Below are 18,242 nucleotides of genomic sequence, written 5' to 3'. Positions count from 1 at the left end.
TGTCAACTTTATCAACCTTGCTCCTAGAGTTCCTAGATTTTCCTCCTGGCTTTTCCTTTGTCTTTTGTCTGAGTGCAACTGTTTTTGGTTGGATTTAAGTTGGACATTTGATTTCTGGACGTTACACAGTGGGCCTTTTGCTCTGCCTTTTTGTTTCTGCATTTAAATAAATCCGTCGTTTGGTTTGCATCTGGGTCCTCTCCCTTTTTGCTATTTTACCAAACATGACAGTAACTTGCACTTCAGTCAAGTCAACACTTGGTTCAGAAAACTCCAGCGACAGCCGTCTTGGTTGTTTACTAAAGCCTCTCCATATTAGATAAACAGTTGTGATTGGTCTGACCTGAATCAGGTTGAAAGGAAATCTGTCTGAACCAGAGGGGGAGCAGTTGCATGTGCCAGAGCAAATAAAACACCAGCTCGCAGATTCGTCTGGTTTAGTGATTGGTCGGACAGTTTGATTAAAGATTACAAAACACACAAAGCACTTTTTTGGACTCCTGACTTTTGAGTCGGGACTCTGGTTTAAACACTTATCAGCTTTATGTGATAAACTTAAGATATTTTGGTGTAAAAAATAAAGTAAGCAGTAGCCCTGCCTATCAGATACATAAAGTGGAGAACAATATTCTCTCTACATTATTGTGGAATTAGTTGCAAACCTGTGGCCATTGAACTTCTAACCCCTCTCGTTCAGCAGGAGGAAAAGTGGGGCATGAAGAGCCTTTTCATCACCATGTGCAACTTTTCCATTACAGCTATTATACAACATCTGATATCATGTGCAATAACAGTTTTCAATATCAGGTTATATTATGTTCATTATCATGTGCAGCATCTCCCTTACTCCATATAATATATATATTACTCCACCCGAAAAGCATTCAAGCTCAGCCCCCAACTATCACGAACCTCTGTCCTCATCTGATTGTAAAAAAATGTAAATAAAAAGCGACAGCTTTTTTTTTTTTCTTTTTGTAAAAACAACTGTATAATTGTTTTTGATTAATGGTCAGAGAATGGATGTACTAATTAATAGTTTCATAGGGAACCCCACCTGCACGTCTCCTTTTCTTAAAATGTAAATGTTGTTTGTGCTTTTTTATTATGTGCTAAATAAATAAACCTTAATATCAGGTACTTTATTTATATAGGCCTACATAGAATGCATTTAATGTGCCATACAACAATTTATTTATTAGTTCTATGTGCAAATTACTTTCACTTTCACTATCAGAATCAGAATCAGCTTTATTGGCCGAGCATGTGTACACATACAAGGACCACAGGACTCTCTATGTATAGACAAAAACACATAATAAAGCAATAAGGCAAAAATAAAGTAGTGCAGTGATAAGGAGCGCAAAATAAGATAAATATACAGCTATGACTATACACATGAGGTAGATGGTTCAGCAATATTTACAGTGGATATAACTTTGTGCAATATATATATATGTTGTTACATGTCCCTCTGCATTTATGTACTATCACATTTTATCTTAACAGTCATCTTCTTGTGCAATTAAAGTTCCTGTGAGGAGTTTTTTGCTGGTTATGAAACAGACTGAAATTAATTCTGATGACTCTATATGAGCTACAAAAGCAAACCAGACCATCAGAACAAGATTGATTATTCCTTTATAGTTATTTTTAATGCCTGAAACTGCTGGCGGGGGGGTAGGTGTCAGACAAAGCAATTAACTGCACGCTGCCTTTGTGTACATTTTCCAGGGCAAACATTTAAAGTGAGTGATACATATGACTTGAATAAAGCAGGATGAGATTTTTTTGTTAAAAACCACCACTTAAGCATGTACAGGACAACATCAGCAATGAGATAAGAGGTACAGCTTTGTCCACAGGGGGCGCCAAAATCGACTTAAACCCAAAGTTCCTCACAGGAGCTTTAAACTTTTTTTTTAATTACTTATTATCACTGCAAAGACAACTGTCAATATAACTGCCAACATCTTATTGTACTATTGTTATTATATTAGGCACTGTCCCTTGGCATGTAACCCATTGTACACTTTATATTGTATATTTCACTTATATTTGGGCTATTTTGTGTTACTCTTCGTTCTATCTTATCTCAAAAAGAAGCAGAAAAACACTGAATACTAAAGTAAAATGCAAGTACTGAAAACTGTACTTATTACAATACTTGATTACATGTAATAAGTTACTTTCAATCACTGCTTTCTAAGGGAATTGCAGAAACACTTTGGTGCCCATGTGACCCAAAGACAAACAGTAGGACACAGAAACCATGCAGAAGTAAAACTCTATTAACCTGAATTAGGAAAAGTCATACATTGTGTCTTACTGATGTTATTCACATGTATAGAACTTAATGAGAAAAACACAAATAGAAATAATGATCAGTTTAACTTTTTAAAGTAATATTTTAAAGCCTGTTAGCCTGTTATTGTTGGTGGTTGTTATGTCCTGTTTTTCCCCAGGCTCTTGAAGGAGTGTGAGTGTGAAATTGCAACCGCTAGGTGGCAACATTCAGCTCCACATCACTGATGATCTGCTTTATGGTTGTCCTCATCTCTTACCAACTTGACTTAAACGTATATTCAGCATTTCTAACAATTTTCTCCCCTTTTCTGTGTCTGAATTTGATGGTTTGACATTAGTTGCCCTTCTAATAATTTACATTTCGCCTTATCAGTTTAGACCTATTTTTTCCATTAGGCTAATTAGAGCTGCACGAGGTGCGTTACTGACATGTCAATCATCATTACCCATTTATGATGGTAGATGTTTGATCATTAGACAGACATCCAAGTCTTTGTGTAACGTGAGAGAAGTAAAGTAGCCTCGGTCCCTCACCCAAAACTTCTCGACCAATCACAGCCCCGCGCTTCTGCATGGGGTAGTTAGCGCCCTGGAGACTCTCTGCCCAGCTGAGAGGTGGTCTTTGTATGACAGAGCTGAACAAGGTCTCCTGACTCTGCAGACAACAGACAACAGGCGCTGCTGCAGCTGCCGGGACCGCAGAGTTTGAGTTCTCAGAGAAGTGAGAGGCTGCGCACAGAAGCTGCAGAAGAAACCAACGAGAGATTTCATTTTTTCATTTGCCTGATGTTTTGCTACTTGTAAATTGTTCTAAGTCTATTTTTGAGAGCCCGATGTCTCTACCTTTATCTCGAGACTCACCCTGAGGTTGCGACTGGCGAGAACAAAAAACCCAAGAACTTTGCTTGAGAAGAGTCTTGGAGGTGAAATGGGCAGCAGATTGATGTGGCTGTCTCTCGCGCTGACAGTGGCGTTTACAGCCGGGCAGGTCACGGGGAACGGGGCCACGAAGGAGGACATCCCGGAGGGCGCATCCACCCTGGCATTCGTCTTTGATGTAACCGGCTCCATGTACGACGACCTGGTGCAGGTCATCGAGGGCGCGTCCAAGATTCTGGAAACATCCCTGAACAGACCGACGAAATCTTTGTATAACTTTGCTCTGGTCCCCTTCCATGATCCAGGTAATGTAACTGAACCAAGCGAGTGAAAGTGTGAAAATGTGCTGCCAACTTTTTTTACGTATGACATTTCAGCATTTTCCCCTGCATTGTTTGCAGGTTTATTTGCGGTTTACTCTGCTGTGACAACAAAAGCACACAGAAAAGTGAGAAATGTGATAGTTTGCTCACAGTCCGCCCTTTGAATGCCTAATGTTCCTCACACCTCCAGAGGAGGGGACTCTGGGGGATTCTGTCCTCTCACACAGATGTTCAGCCTGGCGGTCACTATCATTAGCATTCCGCCACGGTTAGTGTGGGCCTTTAGGTTTGCAATGCAGCTTGATGATTATCATCACCCCTGGTTGCTCTCTCATTCTGGCCAGCTAATGCTTAGACAATATATCATTGGGCTATTTAACAGTAACCCTGTCTTGTAGGTCAGACGTGCAGACACACTGTCATGTAACCACGAATCTGGACCACATTTACTTTAGTCCATCTGGGCAGTAGTATGAAAACTACTGGAGAGCATGCATTCAGTATGTCTGGTAACTTTAATGAGTTTGCAGTAAAATTCATGTTGATCATCACAATCACAGCTCAGTTAAGATTTGAAGTATGAAGTTTTGGAGATGGACAGACTTTTGGTAAGAGTTTTAAAGTCCCTGTAATTACTATTTTCTGAGCAGGAGGAGAGGTCACTTACCCGCTTACAAAAACACCATCAAAGGCTGCTGTCATGTCATGTCAGGGGGGTTTGTGTGCTGATTCGCAGGTGAGACTTGCGACAAAATGCTCTACGAAGAGGAACAAGAGGACAAGCTGCAATGTGCTTGAAATGTTCTGCAGAACTTTTCCCAAAGACACGACTGTAAACTGAGAGACAACTACAGGAAAATCTGATCGCTTTGTCGTACTGCGTTCACACAGAAATCTCAATTTGTAGTATTTGTTTACTATCCTGCCTTAATTTGATTTACTTCACTACGATGAAAAACGTTTAAGATATACTCAGTTTAACTTGAATACGCTTAGCGACCGCGCAAGCAAACTGATCCAAGAGATCTGAGAGAGAGAAGGAAGGAGATGAATCGTCAGAGGTGATCTGCGTGGTGAAGAGCCAGATTCCTATTCCAGATGTTTGTCCTCCTCTGCTAAACTTCGGCATATCACACATTCTTATGAAGGCCGATTCCCCAATCATAGATTCAAGCTGCAGCTCTGTGCCTAGAATAATAATTACATTCAAGGGAGAAAATATGCCCAGTGTACACAATGATGAATCCATTATTGTTAAATCATTAGCAGATGATGAAAGAGCTGGGGTGCGTCGTATCTTGGACAAAGCAACAGTGCTGAAAGAATACTAACATTACAAGTTTTGCCTAACTTTCGGAATTCATATCAGATTTTCCTCTTGCATTAAGCTACAGCTGCAACATCTTGTTTCAGGAAGTCGGTGTCGACTTCTCTTCAACACCTCCATGTCTTTGTGTTTGTCCTTCACCATCGAGTGACGTTCGTTTTCTTCTTAAAACGTTTACGAGGATGTCAGAATGTGTTCTCCCAAACCCCCGGGGGAATAGAGGAATGATTAGCACAGCACACAGCGAGCAGAGGTAGCTGAACATTTCCCCCCAATGCTTTTTCTGCTTCTGTCTCTGTTGTCTCACTTTTCCAACAACATCCCAGACCCTCAGAGGGACCCAGCTTTGTTTTTCATTCTTTCCTTCTTTCATTTCGGTTTTGTTTCATTCAGACGCAGATCCACTTTCTCTGCTCTCCATCCGACCCAGTGCGATAACTCAGTCCCTCCTGTTTGAGTTGGCTCCCTTTAAATCAGAGTCCGGAGCTTCCCCTGTATTTACACTGCAATCTGACACAGTAAACATTAGAGAGTGTGTTTGTGTATCTGTGTCTCTCTCGGCCCATGTGTGTTTGTGTGCCTGTCTGTGTGAAGCGAGAGTGTCAGGAGGACGCCTGGATATTGGGGTCAGGCTTGTGTGGGAAGATCAGTCAGGAAGCCTCCCCCCTTTCCTCCATCCTGCGGGGAGAGAAAGAAAGAAAGCAAGAGGATACTTCACAAGTCATTTTTACTGAGGCACAGGGGTTGTGTGTTTAGCACTGCAGTCTGAAAACACTGAATTTAGCCTTTCTGGTCGGGTTAGTTGATTACTTTTGTCACTAAATGAGAAAATCTGAAGTAAAATACCTTTGCAGACTGTTTAAATGACAGCTGTGAACATCTCTCTTCTGTTTCAACAGTCCAGACATAGCTGACTAATCTCTAATTACGGAATTCAGCCTTACGCCTAGAAGTCAAAGGTGTATCGCAAACAGACTCTCTGAAAGTCCTGGAACATTTATTTGAGAGTTTACAGCCAAATAAACTTTATTTCACCACACTCCCACTTTTCCCAGGCCAGAAAAAAATGTGGCATTTACCACAGAATAAATGGCACATTGTGCAGCTTCCCAATTAAACACGTATACAGAAACCCTACAATGTGTGAAGAATGGGCTCTTATGAGTTGAGAAGACGGGGTGTGTATGTTCACGTGTTCACAAATTCGTTTCCAGTTCCTTCTGTGTCTCTACGTTGTTCGCGGCTCTGCTGACGTCCACGCTCGTCCTTGTAAATAATACCTTGCTGTGAGAGGGTGTGTTTGTGTGTGTCTTGTACGTGCTTGTGTGAGTGTTTAATTAGCTGAGGATGAGGTGGGTTAGAGCTCAGGGCCTCAGGTCAGTGGGGGACCTCGCACTGTCACCCTAGTGGTACACACAGACAGTTACACTTTTTGACTTGTTAGCTGTGCACTCAAGCATAATGGATTTTTAAAAAGGAGACATGGCTGTAAGGTTAAAATTCTACCTTAGTGCTTTTATTTGAGGGTTTTTGCATCTTCATAAATGTTGTCGTATTGCATAGTGTTTAGAAGTGTAGTACTCCAAACTGTAATGCCAGAAAGTCAAGGGCATTTAGCATAAAGCTCCATAAAGCCATTATAATCAATATTTAGATGCAAAGTCTTTGCAATCACTGAAGGCCCAATCCCAATTACCCTCCTTGGCCCTCCCAATTGGCCCAATCGCTTCGCATATAATGCGGCCAAATAGGGTAGGTTTTCCCATGTCTTTTGGGGATTAAGAGGTAGTCGGAGGATTTTCAGATGCAGACTCCAAGTGGAGCTGTAGAAGAATGTGAACTGAGGCAGGGTAACGTGGAACATGGATACCAGTACATGAAAAGATGCCAATATCTTTATAAACAATCAGGCAACAAGTTTAGGGATTTAGGGTTTTAGGGTTTTTGTTCCTTATAACACGCCTTTCCAAAAATTGCTTTCACAATGTCAAAAGACCTTTGGGTAAACGTCGATTTGTGAGGGACAGTCCAGTTATCTCCTTGTCCCATGTATAAATCTTGTAAAATATGATGTTACATGTGGTACATGAGGCATAGATTTCAACCCCCACAATGTGTAGCTTCCATCTGAAGGACCCTACCCAGTTAAAACAACTCCAAAAGTAGGGGTGGGCTCGAGGGGGGAATTGGGATTGGGCTAATTTCAGACCCTTTTCAATCAAGGACATCTTGACACCATCTTCAATTCTGTAGCTTTTTGCTGATTGTCTTCAAGACTTTTGGTCTTCTGCATTGTCCCGATATTGATTTGAACACTGTAAAACACCCTCAAAGCTGATGCCAGAGGTATGCTAGATGGTGGAATCAAGGAGAAAGGTCCAAGACAGGATAATTGTTCCAATGGGAACAGTAATGCACACTTTCAGACAGTACTTCCTGGAAGGCATCTGTGGTGTTGCAGACTTTAACATGCAAAACATCATGAAAGTAGACCTTTTGTCACAAGGTAGGACTACGTCAATACCTGCATGAGCTGAATGTGCCTGCTGGATTGTCAATTTGGTAAAGTTACAAAATGATCAGATGCAGCCTCCCTAATGCTAATATTTCAAGAGGTACAGGGGTCTCAGGCAATCCAACAAGAACTTTATTTGAAACATACTTACCATTTGAAAGTCAGCAATTGTAAGAGTAATCCAGTGTGCAGGAGAACCAGAGCTGAAGCAGAAAAACGTATACAGTACATTTTCTAATACTTTCAGACAGCACTGGTTGTGTTCAAGGACAGGTTCAAGGTATGGACAAGCCAAAGACTGATTGCTTACTGCAAGATACCTGCTTAACATCTGAAGATGAAGATCAAGAATTTAAGACTCAGAATTCCATCCATCCATTTTCTATACCGCTTATCCTGTTCAGGGTCACGGGGGGCTGGAGCCTATCCCAGCTGTCATTGGGTGAGAAGCGGGTTACAAGCTGGACTGGTTGCCAGCAGACTCAGATTTGATGCTCCAAAGTAAAATCAATCGCTGGCGTCTTCTGCTTTTGTTTAATTGGTATCTAGGTTGTTTGAGGTTTGTGCTCAATAGATTGGTTACGCTCGGTTGAAGACCTTCCTTGCTACCCTTTCCAAGTCGTCTTTAGTTAGAAGGAGATGGACCAAAGCTTTGGGCGTGGAGTGATGAGAGAAGATGACTGGATAGCTCTACCTCCTTTGTATGATCAAAGGCACTCATCTCAGAACTCCCTTTGTTGGTGTTCAACGTCCTTTTCCACCTACCCCTTTTCTCCCTTTGTTTCCTTCTTTCCATAGCAGCAGTTTTTTGTCTGAACTGCCCCGCCCGTGTGAGATTACAAGGAGCCTGCGTTTAGCTGGACCGACTCAATAATGATGCTATTAGGCAGGAATGCCAAAAGAGAGAGGTGGAGTTTTTTTTGGGAGAATTAGAGGAGGAGAGAGGAGTGTGGCAGACTACAATGAGTGTCTTTGTGTTTCATGTTCTCATTGACCTGCCCTAGAATATTAAAACAGCCTTTAATTTTTTGGGACTGTACGTGGACCTTCTGAAGTGCCCTGAGGTGCTCTTAGTGCCTTACTCCATGTAGCTTGGTAATCAGTGCTTGGACGTTATCCACCTTTCATCTTGGAAGTCAGCACATACCTGAGGGATGTTGCTGATGTTTAGAAAAGTCGCAGGTGGTTGACCTTTGGATGCAGTTGTTGACATGAATCTGTTCGATACTGACGACCCATTCAAGAGGAATTTGTTTAACATTTTGTTCTTTCTATCTTGGGTTTGTTTCCCTCTAGGCTTTGGATTTGTTTTCCAACCTCTGTTGAATTCCAAGCCTCATCCTGAGGTCCCGAGGGTCCCTGTGCCCCAGTTGTGACCTTCAGGGCTCTTTAACATCACTGTCTGGGCTCCCAACGATATCTCCTTGACCTTTCAAGGCATTTTTTTTTGTTTGTGTTCGCTCACCTTTTGGATTACTGTCTCAGTGTGGAGACATCGATGTTGCAGAAGCGGAAAAGTGTAGAAACGGATTAGGAACTTAAGACGACCTATAGCTGTAGGGGTAAAGACATTCTGGTTCAGAGGAGGAAGTGAGTTGAGGCTTCAAACAGTAAGAAAGGAACACTAGGAAGAGTTTATGCTGCAAAACTTTACTTTTTTTAAATCCCCAGATTGAGGAGGTTGATTATACATCAGGCAAATCTAATAATGGAAGCCCTGGGAAAGTCTTGGGAATTAATTTGAGTGAGGCCACTCTGTTCACACAGCATTGATGCCAACACTGAGGGCCTCTGCAAAATCGTTGAACCTGGCTCTACTTTTCTTCTTACTCGACATACACACTAAGATGTTATCCAGTAGGGGCTGTGCTGGACAGTCAAAACAGTGCAAGCTTTAAAGTTCAATGCACATTTATAATATTTGTATCATAACAGTTAAATCTGTATTTTTTTTAGACACGACAGGTTAAAAAGAACTGCATTTTCAGGGGAATTCATTTAACAGTGGAATCTGACCATTACCCTGTGTATGTTTATAGAACCTTCACTGTGTTTGCTGCATGTCAAAGATGTTTTCTTCCTGTTCTGGGGCAGACATGTTTACCTGACCTATCCCTAACTCTTACCATGTGTCCACAGTATAAGCAGCCAGTTACTCCATGTCCATTTATCGAGCAGAGCTGAGCACCCGAGGCGAGTTAGGGGATCTTGATAACAGCTGCCGCCGCTTGCCTTTTGTTGGTGGAGAGTAGCTTATAAATTCTGTTATCACAGTTTGTTTCAACAATTGCTCGAACAGTGTAGTGGCTAAATACTACTCGAGCCACGTGACACATTCTGACATTTAAATATAGTTATGAAAAACGTACTGACCCAATTTTTTGCCCCTACAACAGAAGTTTGGGTCCCAAACTGCTCTTTCAAATTCACTACCATGGAATCCAGGTGGATTGTTTCCAGCTGCTCATTGCCAGCTGCAGCATACATAGACTGTGTTGTATATAAGCATTTGCCAGTCAGCAATTTTCGTGCTTTATTACTCATAATAATAACCAGCAACCTCAGCATTTTTACTGTTGCCCCTTCAACGAGGGCTTTCCTCAAATCAGTGCTTTTATAGTCAATTTAGACGCAACAGATTGACGTCTAGACATTAAGGAAAGTACGCAAGGAAAGTTTTTCCCTGAAGACTTTTTATCACAGATTTATTTGATTTCATTGTTTTACATCATACTTTTGGCATCTCAGTGACTCATTTGGAACACATTAAATGTACGTCCGTAGAGAAGTTGAACATTCACATGGTTTGCTATGGCATGACCTCATTTTCCTCACTGTGTAAGCTGTTTATGTACAATTCAGTTAAAACATATGTTGGGTTTAAGCAGCTTGGCTTGCGTGTTAAGAGGGGCATTTTCTCATAAACCACTGGTTCTGGAGCGATGGGCTTCTTCTCATGAAAATAGGAAGAGGACATCTTAAAAATTATTTTATCTACACCACATGCAGGCATTTATTTGAGATGATCCTATAACACATGTTATGTACAGGGTTGAATATGCAGTACAGCTGGGTGACAGGTGCACAGCCTGTTTCTTGTTTTGGTTGCCATGGTTTATTTTCCATTTTTGTTCACACTTTGACACTCAAAAATGCACTAATCTACATCTTTGTATGAACCTGTCCTGGCCATATACAGTATAGGTCTTCTTTGTTGGCAGGTTATTACGGCCCGTATTTACCCTTATCCCTATGCAGCGACCTCTAGTGTCTGCAGTAATTATGACTGGAGCAATGGAGGAGGTCTGGCTATGTAGTATAAATAGTCAGGGTATAGAGGAGGTCAGGGTGGATGCATGGGTCAAACAAACACAGGACTTCCTCTCAGGAGATATGTTTGTGTCCTACGTGTAGCAAAACCAAAAGTCAATCCTGACTTATTTTAAGTTACATGCATAACGTAGTGGAATTGTCTCATGTAAGAATTGTACATAACTGATGTACTTATTAAGAACCTTAGCACGTCTGGTGTTGAACCTATTCTGTATATTATTTGGGAAACACTCTTGTGGGTCATATTAGGGTGCGGAAACAAACAGCCTTTTTGTAGTCAGATGAGTTGGAGGCCTTTACTTTGTATTAACATTACAATGTGTACAGTTGTTCATTGTGTAAAGCAACAGAGACCTCAGCGTTACAGAGTTTCATAGTCATAGACAAAGATTTTGGTGCTAAAGAGCCAAATATTTCCCTCAGCAGTTGATTGTGACCAAAATAGAGATTAATGGAGAGTGAATATTTGACTTGAGTATGTCAGTTGGCCAGAGGCTCCAAATAATTACTGATGTTGTTCTGTATCTGCTGGATATTTAAATAGGAATCTGTGTACTTACACGTTCACCACAGCCACTTTATAAGGTGATAATATGTTTTGTTGCCAAAAAGTTAATTATTGTTGCATTCATTTAATTCTGTCTACCTGGGCAGGCAGGCATTACATCCTTGTAAAAGTTTAATGATCCTACAATTGCACAACCACAGGTTTACAACCATTCGTAAGCTGCTCGTTTTAAATGGCACTATGTATTTTTTTCAAAAATAGATTAACTAACTGGTTGCTGTTAAAAAAGATATGTCAGACTTTTAAGACTAGTGCAATGCATTTTGTAATCACAATCAAAATTGCTCTTTGAGTAAGCAAGAAAACAACAGGTGACATACTCATGTGTCTGCACCCGAGGAAAGAGCATAAAGATAGAAACAAGGTAAAGTTGAAAAAAGGCATCTAAGAATTTTGGTTGTCATTGGGGCCTGCCTGGTTTTAAAATGTGTCTGAACCAGACAAGTGGTTAGAGAATCTGAATTACAGGCTGCAAGGCTGAAGGTCAGGCTGTCAGTGCCCTCTGCCCCCTGCCTCTGAGGGGTATGTTTTGGTGGAAGTCATTTATCATGAAGACCACCTTAGACCAGTGTTTTCTCACATTTTCTACGCCATAGAACGCTTAATTCTCTGGAAATCCCTGGGCACACTATACGGCACTGAAATATACATGTGAAGCTGTTTTCATCTCTACTAATATTATTTAGGGTGAAACCTGAACTTCAGTCTGATGGCAAGAACATGCTGAGCTAATGGTCAACTGTTTAGAAAACACAAGAGGCTCAAATAATCTACTTTTTAATCTACCACACACGTGACTTGTTCTCAGTCAGTGCTGTCCTGGTGTCCCCAGACAGACCACCTACACTACACCACCCCTTCCTCTTTCCTTATTTAAGCTTGCTGCTCATCCTGAAACACAAAGTTCTCACCACAACTCAATATTAGCACTCTACAGAAGCTATACTCACCTAGCGTAGCGGTGGCTAGCTCCAACAGGTGCTGTCAAGCTAACTTCAAGCTGGCAGTAGCCTAATGAAAAGCAGAGCTAACTAGCTGTAGCTAACTAGCCTAAAATGGTAGCAGTGTTCTTAGCAAGATAAAGAGCATTAGAACAGAGCCAACTAGCTAACTAACTAGTCCAACATGGTAGCATAGCAGCGTCTAAGCAAGATAAAGAGCGTTAGAACAGAGCTAACTTGCTTTAACTAACTAGCCCAACATGGTAGCGAAGCAGCGTCCTAGCAAGATAAAGAGCATTAGAACAGAGCTAACTAGCTTTAACTAACAAGCCCAACATGGTAGCGTAGCGGTGTTCTTAGCCAGAGAAAAAAAGCCTAACTGCGCTAACTAGCTGTGGGTGAATAGAGAAGTGTTCAGTCAGGATATACAGGGACATAATGTCCCATACATGTGTGGTACCAATTGAAACGACTGAAGGAGAACGAAATGCTAAGACTATAACTTCTGTTCCCTGAAGGAGAGGAATTAAGTACAGAACATATAGTATATGGGATATCACCCCATATGCGTTTGACAGAGTATATCATGTGAAAGCGAACTTTTTTAATTTTCACAACACACCGAGGCAGTTGTGACGCTGCTGCATGCTGTTGCACACTGGTTGGAAATCACTGCCTCAGACATCTGAGTGTGCATCTGTGTGTGGTCGACAGTGCTGATCTGCTGCATCCGAGGTTTCTCTGTCTGCTTCAGCATGCACAATTAGAATTTCCCCAGTAAAACAGAAGAGGCACACTTAACCAAAAGAACCACCGAGGCACTTTTGAGCGCTCTGGTATTTCACCATTGCACATAAAACACTTGGTCATGAGATTTGACGGTCTGTGGTTGTAATATTGAGGTTGTATCCTCAAACCCTCTCCTTAATTTTTAAGGCAAATTAATGCAATTAAAAGGCCACATTCAATTGTAAAGTTCATTTTTCTCTGAGAGTGAATCGTTGAATCAACCTCAGCCAAGTCTCATAGTTTTGGACTTTAATTCTAAAATGGGTACCATATGTAGAAACGTCACAACATTCTCTGTGTGTTTGCTGTCTGTGCCCGTTCTTTGCCCTTTCAGAGAAAGACTACACTACCTTCCCTAAGCCGCAGCTTTGTCTTTTTCATCCCCTTTTCCAGCCATCCTTCTCATCCTTTGTATGATGTCAAGGTTATGAAACAAGCATCTGTCTAAACGCTTTGCTGTGATGCATTATGGGTAAGAGAGGTGTTGCACAACACAACCTGTCAGGGGTGGGATCAGTTTTCTAAGCACTTTTTATAACCTTGCAAAGGTGTAACCACAGCTTATGACCATGTTAGATTCGGATTTTTTTTTACCAATCAGTATTGATACAAATTGAAAAATGTTTATGTTAAGGAGTTCGGAGAAAGTAGTGCCTGTATGTAAAAAGTTGGGAGTTGCTGACCATAAGTCAGACAACAACTCACATTTATTACGCAGCATTGTTTGTGTGCACACCATTAACTTTAAAACGCCTCAGTCAACGTTACTAATGAGGGATCACGTCTGAAATAATGCAAACAAGCACCCCAAATGGTCGTTGCAAAAAAGTGACTTTGTGGCATAATGTTAAAACAAACCATCCATCCATTATCTAAACTGCTTGTGTTGTTGAGGGTCGTGGGGGGCTGGAGCCTATCCCAACTGTCATCGGGCGAGAGGCGGGATTCAAACCAGAAATCTTCAAGCTGTGAAGCAACAGAGCTAGTCACTAGTCACAAAACAAACCAGAATCTGGCAAATGGTTTGTCAACATAAGCTAAAAAGATAAAATTTGAATTCCAAGGAATCTCAAACATATCACATTTTTCCGGGTTTCCAGCTAAACTGACTCCAGGTGGATTTATGTATTTTTTACCTTGCTTACATCATGTACAGATCATAACCTGCAATTGCACAATTGACGATCTGCAAAGGTAAATAGTCAAACTTGAAGGCCGGGTTTAAGAAAGCTTAAGCATTCATTGCGATTTTCTTTGAATCCTTTATAAGAGAACAAACAGTACATCTGAATTCTACCTTGTTTTTTTTTAAAGACTCTTTTTTTTTTGGCCTTTTATGCCTGATAGAGAGAGGACAATAGATAGTGTTGGAAACAGGGGAGGTGAGAGTGGAGATGAATGCTGCAAGGGTCTGAGGGTGGGAGTTGAGCGCATTGACGGCGCCTCTGCACATGTGATGCGCAATTTATCCACTGAGCTAAACCGGCCCTCTACATTGTTTTGAGCGATAAATTATTAACTTATTCTTCTTTCCATATTTATTTGCATTCTTCTCCTGCAGCTGCTATTCAGACACAGTCAGTAGACCACACAGACAGATGACATTCAACTCTCTCTTTTATGTTTTTTCTTAGTGGAAATCCCTCAATGCACACGTCATATTCAGTCATATAGAGTTTGTGGTGGGACTTGGACTCAAAGGTTTGACTGCAAACATGTGAAAATGTTTAAATGAATACTGCAGAAAAGACGTCTTTGTCTGATTCACATAATTCCCTGACCCTCCCTCCAGACCAGATGTAAATGTGGTAACAAGTGGAAAACATCATTTAACTTTACTGCCTATTGTGCATTTATGACGTCTAGATAATATTTATGAAGACCAGGAGTGATAATCGCTCACAGATGACAGATTTTTTGGATCGTTTTGAATCGTTGAACGACCACAAGAGTTATTTCCTCGGGTCATTTAGGTGAATTACTGCTTCAAGGAAATTTAAAAGGGCAGTTGAGTTTTTCCTCGTCCAAAACTTCAGTCACAATAGAATATAATTTAATATAACATAAAGTTAGAGCTTCAAGTGGAGCACACTACATCAACGCTAACCCTTTTAACCCTGCAACAGATTCATATGCTCAATTGTAAACACACTTAAACACATCCAAACCCAGGCAGGAGATTTACATGCTGCAAAGTCCCCATGTTTCTTCGGTTGCATGAATGGCTGCACCACAGACCTCATAAATGACAGTCATACATTTGCATACACACAAACACATGGGCACACACTTACTTAGACTTACACTGGGGTTGCCCTCCCTTCTGTGTTCTGTCCCCGACACCATGGTTCAGAGCTGTCATCCCTTTCTGGAACATGCATCCCATCAGGCCTTGCATCTGGGAGGGATTAGATGCCTGTGTGTGGCGCGTGCATCACTTGGGTCGCACTATATGTTTTAGTGTGATCATTAGAATACATGAGTGCCATTAATGGAGATCTGTGGTTTTGCGGCTCGTCTTTCTGAGACGCATCCAACTGCAACATCCCAAATAGCGGTGTTTAGTGCCTGGTCGCCTCTCTCTCTCTCTCTCTCTCTGTGCATGTTGGTTGGAGAAGTTTCCATCACAAGTTCAGTTTGTGGTGGTTTCAAATCAAGCTTGTCGTCAGCTCCGTCGCTCCAGGCTGATCCTCCGTCATCAGATGGCAGCTGGTGATTCAGGCCGGGCGAAAGATGCAGTTTAAAAGAGCAATAAGGAAGAAAAGAGGGGGAGGAAATAGAGAGGGAGGCACTGTAAGAAGGGACGGAAAGAAAAAAGGGACAAGAAATGGGAAAAGAGGAAAGGTAAGACTGAGTATAGATTTTGCAGCTTGTGATTGACAAGCATTTAATTCAATATACTGGAAAAAGTGAAAGAGGACACTTTCAGTACAGCCAGCTTACATAAAACCACAATATGATCTTTTTATGTTGACAGTTAACAAGAATTAAGGGGAGATTATTATCCCGTGAGAGCATCTAACCACTTCCTCTCCACTTTGCTTTTCCATTTATAATAGGCAACACATATGAAGTTGATTACAAAAAAAGCCGGGATTAATCTTTCACAAGGATATGCAATTTCCTGTTGGGGGAAATCTTTCAGGAAGATTTGACCACCTGTGTCTGAGTATAGCAGACAAATTAGAGCAAATCTAAGTAGGGCTTTAGATATGTTGTCACAGTTTCAAGTTAAACAAAAAGGTGAGGACCCAGAAGCAGACTTATAAGGATTTAATTAAATAAAAGGCAAAAATGCACAAACAAAACCGGGACAAAGGTAATCCAAGGTAACATGAGGAGGGATCAGGGGAGGCACGAAGATAATCCAGAGTAAGGTCATGGACATAGACTAACACACGATGGACGACAATGAACAGGCAACGAGACAGGGGAGCACAAAGACTAAATAAACTTAGGAGGTGAGGCTAATCAGACACAGGTGAGACAATCAAGGGGCAGGTGAAAACAATCAGGGCAGGGCACATAATCAAACAAGCGGGAAACACAAAGGCAGGAAGTGGACCAACACGAGAGACAAGGTGACAAAGTAAAACAGGAAATGATCTAATCAAAAAGACACAAGTGAACCGAACATGGACTACACTAAACACAAAACTAAACAATGAGAACTCATGACAGGAAGACAAAGTGATAAGGTAAAACAAGAAATAATAACTGGACACCGAAATACAAGACAAAAACATAACTAAACTAGAATGACTCGTGACATATGTAGCAAAAAAAAAAGCAGTTCCAAAAGTTGTTGGAATGAAAAGTTAACTATAAAGGATAAAGTTAGTAGTTAAACATGTTTAAAGGAAAAGTAGAGTTGGCAAATGTGAAAGAATGAATGCTAAAAAAGTATAACTTGCTTCTGCAGCATGTACAGTAGAGTGCTGGACACTTTCCTCACCGAGGCTCACTAATTGCACCGTGTGCTGCTTCACATGTGTTTTCTCAGTGGGGCTGATTAAGTGAATTATGGGTCAGGATGACAGCCACTCTCATTCTGGCACATTTTTTACCCTGACTCAGCAGAATGACAGAAAGCAGTGTGTATGTGTTTACAGCCTCTGCTGCTGTTAAGTGCTGTAACAGCTACATGTTGTGTAACCTGATGGGTTTTGTTGGACGGGGACGCCACAGAACCTCCTGTTACCTGAGTGAATAAGTTGCACTAGAAACTTTAGCTGCTTTGAACGAGGAGGTCCAATCAGCTCGGTTCGTTACACGTTAGAGTAGTTATTTTTGCGTTTCTACTGGGAAGAGTTGTGAATGGCACCAACAGAACCCTTAAATTCGGTCCTGTTTTTTCTAATCTCTACAAACAGACAGATCTGTAGGCGACGGACTAGATTTTTGGTGTTGGAAGCGTTCTGGTTTACGTTGCTAGTCCGAGTGATTTTGTCCACTATCATTTCAGCGAGCTTTGTCTGTATGCAGGAAAAACAGTCAAAAGAGGCAGACGGCATTGGCCGTAATTCTATCCCGAACCCACTGAGTATCATCAGCTGACAATTGATTAATCTCTATAATTAGATATCTGCATCTACGTGCAGCTAACAATCATCTCAGGACGTCGTCTTTAAACTACAACTTCATTCTCACATCTGAAGTTGTTAGTCGGACTATAAACAATAAGTAGTCAATGGTCAAGGAGGTCTTTCCTGGAAATCCCCTATTGTTTACCACTGGCTAACCCGGAAGCCCCATCCTTCCCAGAGGCTATATCGTCTTAGGGCAATAGCTGATGGCTTCCCAAATTTTTTGTTACCCCTCTGTTAAGGTACCAAGCACACTGACCCAGGACTTACAGGAAGGAAACACTGCAGTCCATTTCTTTACACAACAGAGTAATCTATCCCCGCACCATGAAGGACTCAATGCACAACCCACTTGTAAATGTCCCATCTGTTGAGATGGAGAACCTAAACATGTAGTTCTGTGGACTATTACCGAGGTGCGGACGCTGTGGTGTTTACTGTGCTGTTTTATATTTGATATCACACTTCTTAGGTGGTTGATGCAGTTATTATTATCACTGGACAGCCCAGCCTACATTGTCTGCAGTGGTATCTGCACATATCTCTGATCTAGGTAGGTACATATCCAACATTTACCATGTAGGTACAGGTAGGGTATGAGTTTAAAGGGTACGATAGGAAAAGTGTTTGGTGGCACGCAGCTATCGTGGCTCCTTATACTTATTTCAAAAACT

At 41.4% G+C, this 18,242-nt stretch overlaps 1 protein-coding gene across 1 annotated transcript in view; it reads left to right on the top strand.

The window, feature by feature from the left end:
- The first annotated feature begins 3,235 nt into the window (after window positions 1–3,235).
- The window catches only part of hmcn1 (hemicentin 1), an 87,380-nt gene continuing 72,373 nt past the window's right edge, over window positions 3,236–18,242 (top strand). The window contains exon 1 of the mRNA XM_069679597.1: window positions 3,236–3,491. Coding sequence (XP_069535698.1) covers window positions 3,236–3,491 — 256 coding nt within the window. The remainder of the gene's footprint in view (window positions 3,492–18,242) is intronic.

This window comes from Semicossyphus pulcher, unplaced genomic scaffold (genome assembly GCF_022749685.1).
Source record: "Semicossyphus pulcher isolate SPU_LCO1_2020_fin unplaced genomic scaffold, fSemPul1.0.p SCAF_4, whole genome shotgun sequence".
Taxonomy (NCBI): domain Eukaryota; kingdom Metazoa; phylum Chordata; class Actinopteri; order Labriformes; family Labridae; genus Semicossyphus; species Semicossyphus pulcher.
Note: the sequence above shows the minus strand (reverse complement) of the source record. Positions and strands in the feature narration are given on the sequence as shown.